Source organism: Elephantulus edwardii, unplaced genomic scaffold (assembly GCF_000299155.1).
Source record: "Elephantulus edwardii isolate Elephantulus edwardi_28Jun2011 unplaced genomic scaffold, EleEdw1.0 scaffold00036, whole genome shotgun sequence".
In the NCBI taxonomy this organism is placed as follows: domain Eukaryota; kingdom Metazoa; phylum Chordata; class Mammalia; order Macroscelidea; family Macroscelididae; genus Elephantulus; species Elephantulus edwardii.
In genome coordinates this window covers 9,391,685-9,401,809 of record NW_006399786.1, presented here as the reverse complement: position 1 = coordinate 9,401,809, position 10,125 = coordinate 9,391,685, and the positions used below count along the sequence as shown (strand labels likewise).

The 10,125-nt window shown below is 35.3% G+C and overlaps 1 protein-coding gene across 1 annotated transcript in view; it reads right to left on the bottom strand.

The window, feature by feature from the left end:
• Window positions 1-1,953: 1,953 nt before the first annotated feature.
• SUGT1 (SGT1, suppressor of G2 allele of SKP1 (S. cerevisiae)) overlaps window positions 1,954-10,125 on the bottom strand; it is a 57,370-nt gene continuing 49,198 nt past the window's right edge. Inside the window, exons 12-13 of the mRNA XM_006884571.1 lie at window positions 4,891-5,072; window positions 1,954-2,493 (exon numbers count right to left, since the gene is read on the bottom strand). Coding sequence (XP_006884633.1) covers window positions 2,392-2,493; window positions 4,891-5,072 — 284 coding nt within the window. The 3' untranslated portion in view covers window positions 1,954-2,391. The remainder of the gene's footprint in view (window positions 2,494-4,890; window positions 5,073-10,125) is intronic.

Genomic DNA, 10,125 nt, shown 5'->3' with positions numbered 1-10,125 from the left:
AACAATGAATGAATGGAAATCCAAATTCTCTTCATTTTCATTAAAATCAATTAAAAAAATAATTTAAAAAAAGGACTGAATTTGCTAATTAGAAACCAGTTCCACGTAAATATCACAGCATCTAATACAGAAAACTATCAAACTTTACCTTCCTATTATAGACCCATGATACAACCAATCTGAAATGATTATTAGATACAGGCGTTTTAGGAGGGATGTCCCATTCAAGACTTTGGGGACAGGGAAAGCATTATGGATTGAAAGGCAGGCAGATAGGAATCAGGTAATAGAAACAGTTAACAAATCAGGACAACAGATGACATATCTAAGAACAAAGGGAAGAAAGTATCCCAGAAAAAAATCTTAAGAAAGGGGGAAAAAATGTCCATTCAGGGGAGTAGGGGAAGTCCATTCTGAAGAAGCAAATGGTTAAAACTAGAATACAACTAGTACCAAAGCATAAGAAATAAAAATGAAAGCCTAGAATAAAAGTGACCCTTAAAAGCTAAAAGGATAAAGAATAAGGATAGACTTAAGGAGCTCTTAATCAGTATAAATTCTAATATCATTCTCTCGAGTGATGACAGCCGAACAGTATTTTAGAGTTCCTCTACTCCTCAAGAGCTCCTCTGCTGCTACTGCAGGGCAGCAGTCTAGCTGGTTTCTCCATATCCCCTTCTTGAAAATCTGTAACATTTACTCCATGTCCATTTTAGAATTGTTCTCAGCACGCATGCATGCACATACGCACGCGCGCAAGCACACACAAAAAAAATTACTAAGCAAAATCAGTCTAGAAAATGAACAATTTCTATTATAGTAGTGTCACATGAGTGAATAAAAAAAATTTTAAGTGGGGGAAATGTTCCTTATTTAGAACTATAGATATAAAAATATTCAAGGATTTGACAATTAAAGGAAGAAAAACTAACTAAGGCATAGACACACAAAATCAGAAATCATGACTCTAGTTAGAGGCAGCGACTTGCCAGGGCTAAGATCTTTGTCTTGCCTCCCTCCTCCTCAGAACTAATGATACTTACAAAATTTAATATACTTAACAGAAGAATCATCATCTTATATCCATACAGAAACAAATCACGCCAAGGAGACATTGTCAAGATATCTTTTCTCTTAAGTGCTGAGAGAGTGAAGATTTTTAATCAGCACATTTTTTCTTCTCTCAAAACTGTTCTTATAACCAAAGTTTGGAAGTGGTAGTGGTAGTAGGTAGAGTGGAGTCGAGTTGAGCACAACTCAGAGTAACCTGTGAACAAAAGGTCTGAACCCAGTTCTATACTGCACCATCCTCACATTTCCTAACACACAAGAGCCCATTGCGGCAGTCACCGTGTCAATCCACCTGGCTGAGGGTCTTCCTCTCCTTCGCCAACTCTCCAACCTTGCCAGCATAACCAAAGTTTAGCATTCAACTATTTCATATTTTCTTTATGAATGCTAATTTTCTGTCTGCTCTTCAAAGTTAATGACCATCTTAGGTGTTTTTATTTCCAAGGCTAGCTATTTGTTCTAGATACAGAATAGGCACGGAACATACACATACTAATTTTTACTATATCACAGCAGCTACCCTAGACCACTGAAATCAAAGTAATCATGGGAATATGAAAACAGATTTTCTAATAAAGAAGGGAGGAAAACCCATGGAAGAATACCAATGCTGTAATTTCCGGAATCCTGCTGAGCAAAAGCAGCAAGAAGTAGAAATGTTTTCTTCCTTGATCCTTTCCTGCTCCAGCTTCAGAGTGCCCTTCAGTCTAACTGAATGTGCAGTGTTCCACTCAGGTGTCTATGTTACAAGCAGGGATTTTGGAAGGCAAAAACCAAAACCTCAGTGCAATTAGAAATACTTCCCACAAAAAAAGGAAATGGGAATATTTGTGATAATTCCTCAAATTCTCATTAAAAACTTAAGAAAAAGGTAAATAAAACTGTATTTACAACTCGATTCAAAAGCTGTTTTTATAAATAAATACAATATACTACTGACAATGAAAAGAATCTATGCTCACCCAGAGTTAGCAGGTCTAATAAATTATGAACAGAATACTGCATCAAAAGTAAGGCAATAATAACTTGAGATATCCCATTAAAGATTTCTCTACTCCCACAACTAGACAGAAATTATTTAGCAGCAAATGAGTTTTCATTCAGTTTCGGCATTTCTGAAATAAGGACAGAAGTGATAAAGTGTGATCTTCACTCTTCATTAGACACTTAGAACATTTGAAGGAAAGTAATTTCTAAAGCACAAAGAGGTATAATCTTTCAAAAATATATTCAGTGTTGAAGATTCAAGAATGCAGTATTTACGCAGAATGGGTATCAGGTAAAAATACGCAATGGAATGATGACAACAAATTAATTTATTTAGTACTTTTTCCATTCCATATCATCAGGAGGATTGATTTCAACTTTCCTTTTACCTACATCAGACCAGTTGGTACTCAAAACTGTGCCACCAGATTCCATCTGCAATAAAGAATAAAACTAGATTAATTCCTAGATCATATAATACAAATAATTTTTCTAAAAAATTTCTAAACAGATTCCTAAATATAAGCTATGTTTTTTAAAATAAGCTTAAGATACTATTTTTACTTAATCTTAGGCTTACTAAAGAGGTTAGCATGTTCTGTAGATCTGAAAAGTATATTTTAAGTTTAGAAGTTTCATGATTATATACAATGTCATATAACAATCATACTCTATCAGTAAGCATGTATGACAAACACTTAAGGGAAAATGAAATTAACTCACGAAGAAAAATTTCAAAAATATTTTTTGCTAAAATTTTTCTATACCATTTGGAAATAATTTATGAGCCCCTTCTTAATACTCCATACACAAACACAAATTTTTAACACTTGCATTAAATTTTTTTTTTCTCCGATTAAGTCTTCATTTTATTGCACTAAATGTTTTAACCTGAGGTTTCCACACACAGTCACTGTGTCATTGTGAAGAGTTGCTTATCTACTTACTGCCACTAAATATTCCACTTAATTAGCAGGCCAGCATATTCTCAAATGCATTAAGAGATAGAACCAATGGTGTTTAGTGAGGTGGTTTGGGTTTTTCTGTTGTTTGTTTCCTAAAATATTTATTATAATGAGTAAATTTTTTATTTTCATGCAATAAAGTCCACTGTCTCGGTATTATAGTAAATAATTATAATACAGTGAATTATTAATAAACACTTTAAAATGTTCCTGGCAATCACATACAGTTCTATCCTACTAGGACATGAATCTCACTAGAACACAGTGTCCTCTTTTCTGCCAGAGTCCCTCACAAGGTATTTTTTCCCATCTTAATTATTTGTGTCTATGTACACAGACTATCCACAAGACCTTTAGTTATACAAGTGAAAGAAATGGTTATCATTTACAGTCTAGTTATGTCAGACATTTACAGCCTCGGAACTTCAATGAGGGGTCAACATGAATTGAAATCGACTTGACTGTGGGTTTGGTTCTGTTTTTATTAAGAGTGTAAATGTGCTATGTGAATATGGATCCACACTCAAAGCTAATTTTGAAGTTTCACAAACTCATTTGTCCAATACCCTTTAAAAACAGTATGTAAAATTCAATGCAAATGACTTCCCCTACTTGGAAACAGGGTAGGTACATTTTCCCTATTATTCCTGTGAAGTACAAGTAAAAAGCCTGGGAAAAAATATATTCGTAAACAAAAGAATCTGAAAGGGAAGGAAAGAAATGTAGACTGGCTAGGGACTTTATGACCCAAAAAATAACACGGTGAGCAAATTCCCTGAATGAAATTCTGTGATGAAGACTTTAAGAGTCATGGTAACAAGGTTTCACTAGGTAATTATGAATGCTCTTGGCACAAAGGAAAAAACAGAAAGCCTCATCAAAGGATCAAAAAATCTCAGAAGGGAAATAGAATGAAACAAGGGATCTTTCTATGAAAAGCATAATCACGATCAGTCACTACATTTTTTCATGTATGTAGAGTATTTGAGCCTCATCATTTACTAGTATTTTAACTTTCTACTTTAAGTCTCAGGAGTTCTGGCAGCTTAGAGATGGGAAGGTGCAATGCAATCTCAAAGGCACTCAGTTTAGCTGCTCCACAGAAAATAGAGGGGCAATCTCCTGTGTGATTTCCTGCTTCTGTAAACCTGTTGGAGACCAGCTATGGGTCAGTTCTGACTCAACAGTACACAACTTTAAAGATATATGCCTTAAAGGGGGGGGGGGGCGCTGTGGCTGTGACATTTCCAGAACTACTGGAAAATTCAGATACTTAGAACTTCAAGATAGATAACGCCCATCATTTTAGAATTATGACTTATCATTAATATCACAAGCCTTAAGTCCAATACAGGCTGTAATTATGCTGCTCTGGCAAAGTCTGCATTTTCTTAATAGAGACATTATTAGCAAGCTAGTGATAAATTAATGTGAACTTTCTACTTGTCAAACATTCTTCTGGGATCTATCTTTTAATCTCATATATTGAAACTACACAATCCCAGAAGAAAATAGTGGAAGCTCACTTACCTGTGACAAATGCAAGTGAGATGACACCCATAACCCACTGTAACACTGATACTTGTTCGTTTTCTAAATTCTAACTCACTCATAATAGACACTTATTTGTAGTAAATCACTTGTTTTGTGTATTTTCCACAATATGTAGCAAGAACGCTCAAACTTTCTTGAAAAGTATTCTAGAGTTACAGAAAGATATGTTCATTGAAAATCTATTATAAAAGGTCTCCTAGCTATAGTCAATGAAATTTGCTCTTACATTATTTTACTTTTCTTAAAATAAACTACTTATTTTTTAAATTCCTAAAATATAATAATGTATCTAAAAAAAGACTCATGATCTTACAAATGATTTGTTCATAGCACGTTTCACTTCATCAGAACCATCTGAATAGATCTGTTGAAACAATTTGTTTAAAGCTGCATCTCCCTCCAACTTCTCATTTTTTTCTTCTTCTTTGATCTCTCCAACCAATTTATCCCAATTTCTTGTATAATGAGATGATGAGGGATATAAGTTCTTCACATCTATGAATTAAGAATGAAAAAGTGATTATTTACTATGTATGCTTTGATTATATAAAAAAATTCTGAGACCATGGCACAGCCAGGATCTTGGGAAATATTTTAGGGTCACTGAATTTGATGTTGGTAATGAGAGTATCTTTAAATAGGTATATCTCCAATAACTAGATTTACACTGTTCTGGTGGAGTAGACCTTAAGGAATTGCGTGGTTGATTAAAAGGTCATGTCTCTATGGCAGTACAAATACACCAGGGCTTCGAGGGAGAAAGATGGACAATCTCCTCTCCTGTGTTTTATGAAAACCCACTGGAAGGTCAACTCTCAGTGAGTTCTGACTCGACAACAGTAAACTAAGTAGAGAGTTCAGGTTTACACTAGGGAAAACACAGTGAGCACAATGTAAAATCTGAAACCTACTTCTGAGGAAGGGAAAAAAAAATCAATGAAGTATAAACTTATGGACTATTACACAAAGTTAGATTTTTTTTTTTCACGTAAGTAACAAAGGGAAGAATGTGAGGTACATGGAAACTTAAAGAATTTAGAATACTACTCATCTAAAAACTTTTAAAGTCTAATTTAGGAATTTCTCTGGTAGGCAAGATTTTATTCAATGTTCAAAATGTGGGTTTTGTCTAAGATACGTAAGGGTCTTTCAAACTAAAAAAATACTGGAAATATAACCATCCATGTTACTTAACAGTACGTTAAGATTCCATCCCCATTCCCTATATTAAAAAAAACAAGATTACTTTAAGAGGAAAGAACAATATAAAGTCTTGAATGCTGACAAGTACTACACTTGATCATTTAGCATGCCATACTCAAATTCTGCACACTTAGAAGATAATAGTACTGGAAGGGCACAATGAAATAAATACAAATACACTGCAGCCAGAGAAGTCCAGGGGCTCAGGGCACCTCAAAGGCTGTCCCAAAGATCAAAGCGAACAAGATCTTACTAAACAAGTTCTGTAAGTAATTTTTTTTTTTTAAAAAAGGAGGGGTAGTGGAAACCAACCAAAACTAGCTTACTGAGTAACTATAGCAGCTCTGTCTGGTGAAAATACAAAAGGTGGCACAACATGAGTCACACAGATAATCTAAGAATTTCCAACACCCGCAATAACAGTCTTAAAATTTGTTTTAGTAACATACTTATATTTAATCTAATACATAAAACAACATTTCTGTAGAAGATAACCAAAATATAAAGATATTTTGGTTTTGTCATACAAAGTCTCTAAAAATCATTTATTTCTTTTTAATAGAAATAAACAATTTGAATTTTTAAAAACATATTATGTATGCTTTTTTATATTTTAATGAAAGTTTAAAGAGAACTTGGATTTCCATTCATTTATTGTTGCACATTTTCTTCCGTGCCCCACCTTCCCCTAGTTTGCTTCTTAGGAAAAAAAGCTTTTATTGTTACACAGTTCCCACTCCCCCGACCACTTTACTATGCAACTCTAATTTTAAAATGGGTTATTTATTTTAGACTTACAGAGTATTTTAATTCAGACTAATCACATCTCAAGTATTCAAAAGAAACAAGTACTTTTAAATTCAGAAAGCAATAGCTGTTATCTACAGAGCTTTTAAATACCTGATTGAAAGTTTCCTAACTAATCTCTTTGAATATACCACTAATGTATTTTATCCAATATTGCCTACCTCTTTATATGCCCCCCTCCTCCAAGAGTTGACAAATTACTAACGGTTAATTCTGGATTTTCATTCTTTCTCACCTACTCTGTCCTGCGAATCCTTTTTCAAACTGAAACAAGTTAAAAAAAAAAACACAACCACAAAAAACCTTAGCATGTTGGTCACAGCCAAGTGTATTCCTTCAAAACTTTATCTACTTTCCCCTCTACCAATAATCATTTCTACATCTAGATATTTTCCTTGGTATATAGATTTTTTGACAGCATGTCAGGATAAATTTAGAGTCTGGGAAACAAAGGTTTAATTATTCTCAATAGTAACTCTCAAGGCAAGTAGGGGGATAAAAGAGGTTCTAATCTCCATTTTACAGATAAGAAACCTGTCCCAGATAGGTTAAGTGACTTGTTCTTATCTGCTGCCTCCAGCTTGCAGTACACAGGAATCTGACAAGCATATTAATTTGTTACAAAAACATAATAGGATGAGAAGAATATCCTAAATATCCAAGGTTTTGAGCTGATCAACTTTTACAACTATAGCACTAAAAGAAAGTTTTTACATTTCACTTCAGAAAAACCACTACACCTATAGAGGACAGATGAATTTCTGAAAGGAAGGTAATCTCCCAATCACAATAGTATCAAGGATCAATAGTTGCAAGGATCCTCAAGTTACCAAATTGCTTCCGTATTTAGAAAATGCAGCCCAAAAGGAGAATCACATAGTTTCACAGAAGAACCAGATTTCCACTATGAAGGCTTAGAGTTTAGTACAAAATTATAATAATCACTGTGTGGTCTTAACCAAGTTGTTTGATCTTCTGAGTCTATAAAATAATATTCCACTGCCTATTGTTGTTTTAATTAAGTGGCTTATGACATTTAAGATGCTATATACTTTCATATAGAATGTTAAATGATCCAGGAAGTATCAAGAGAAGATGGAAGGAATACACAGAGTCAATGTATCAGAAGGAATTGGCTGACACAGATATGAGCAAGAGCCTACGGTGATGAAGGAGGAAGTTCAAATTGCTCTGAAGGAATTAGCAAAAAACAAGGCTCCAGGAGATGACGGCATACCAATTGACATATTTCAACAAACAGATACTGCCCTGGATGTGCTCACTAAGTTGTGCCAAGAAATCTGGAGGACAGCCAGATGGCTCACTGACAGGAAAAGATGAATATTTGTTCCCATTCCAAAGAAAGGTAATCCAACAGAGTGGGGAAATTATCAAACAATATCATTACTATCACATGCAAGCAAGATTCTACTCAGAAGAATGTCTATCTGTGCTTCAGTGACTATGCAAAGACTTTTGACTGTGTGGATCACAACTAGCTCTGGCTCACTCTGAGAAGAATGGGAATCCCAGAACATTTGATTGTGCTAATGCGAAACCTATACTTGGACCAAGAGGCAGTCGTCACAACAGAGCAAGGAGACGCTACATGGTTCAAAATCAAGAAAGGGATTCGTCAGGGATGTATTCTGTCTCCATACCTTTTCAGTATGTATGCAGAACAGATAATCCGAGACGCTGGACTGTACGAGGAGGAATGTGGCATCAGGATTGGTGGAAGAATTATCAACAACCTGCGTTATGCAAATGACACCTGAAATACTTGCTGCAGAAGGTCAAGGACTGCAGCCTTCTATATGGATTGAAGCTCAACATCAAGAAAACAAAAGATTCTCACCACTGGGCCAATTGGCAGCATCAGTATGGATGGTGAAGAGATTGAGATACTTAACAGTTTTAGTTTACCTGGCTCCACAGTCAACACTCGTGGTAACAGCAGCCAGGAAAACAGGAGAAGAATTACATTGGGGAAAGTCAGCTATGAGGGCCCTCGCAAGAGTACTGAAGAGCAATGACGTCAGGCTGGAGACTAAGGTGCACCTGTTCCGGGCTATAGTCTTCAAAATTACATGCTATGCATCAGAGTGTTGGACAATGAATAGGGATGATCGAAAGAGAATTGATGCCTTTGAGCTGTGGTGCTAGAGAAGTGTTGAATATACCATGGTCTGCTAGGAGAACAAATAGGTTTGTCCTGGAGAAGGTTAAGCCGGAATGCTCCTTGAAGTCAAGGATTCTGAAGCTTCGTCTGACATTCTTTGGTCATGCTGCAAGGAGGGATTGGTCCTTGGAGAGGGACATGTTTGGCAGAGTGGAGGGGCAGTGAAGGAGAGGAAGACCTTCGATGAGATGGATCGATTCTGTGACTGGAGTGGTGGGAATAAGTGCGTTTGGGATGGCTAGGTTGGCACAGGATAGAACGGCGTTTAGAGCTCTTGTACATAGGGTCCCTATGAGTCGCAAGTGACTTGATGGCACATAACAACAACATATGCTTTCAGCAATATATAAACCTCAGCAAATGTATCTTTGGATGTCAGTCCCCACAAAGACACATGACATTATTAGTAAGTTTCAAATAAAGTGTGAACCAGTAGCCTAATTTTTTAAATCCTAACTTAAAATACCTCAGTCCTTAAAAATTGTCTATTGGTGCCAATTTCCTAGTTTTGCTAATAACAGCGAATGGTTAAAAAAAAAACAAACAGCGAATGGTTAACTGTTATCATTAGAATAAACTAGAGAGGGTGTATCAGAGATCCTCTTTTTTTTTTCCTTTGTAAATCTAAAATTATCTGAAAATAAATTATTTATATCTGTTGGATAACAGTTTTCAAAGAAACTGCCACAAAGACATGTTTTCTTTTATAGAAGTATACAGCCAAAATCTGAAAGTATTGCATTTCAATCATTAGACCACAGCACAAACTCTAATTTAAAAAAAAAAAAACAAACCCAACACAAGAATAACCCTTCACTCATTCAGAGCACTAGCCCTCAAATATTTTCCTCTATTCATTAAATGAAGTCATTGCTATAAAATACAATCTTGGTCCACAACATAAACCATCTTTGAAGTATCCTGAATAATGAACCAGAAGATAAAAGAGATGAATGGGACCTTCTAAGAATCAAATCCATGTGCACATCCAAAAACTTCTCCAACAGGGTAAAAAGGGAAGCCACACACTAGGAAAAAGTATTTGGTAATGACATGTCAGATAAGGGACTTATATCTAAAATTTATAAAGTACTTGAGCATCACAACAAGATAAATGTAAATAATCCAATTGAAAAATGGGCACAGGATATGAACAGACACCACCAAAGAAGACATTCAGACGGCCAACAAGCACATGAAGAAATATTCAAAATCCCTAGCTCTAAGAGAGATGTCAATCAAAACAACTATGAGTTATCAACTCATCCCAGACTGAATAGCGAAATTTAACAGAACAGCAGCAACAAATGCTGGAGAGGTTGTGGAGAAACTGGAACCCTTATTCGCTGTTGGTGG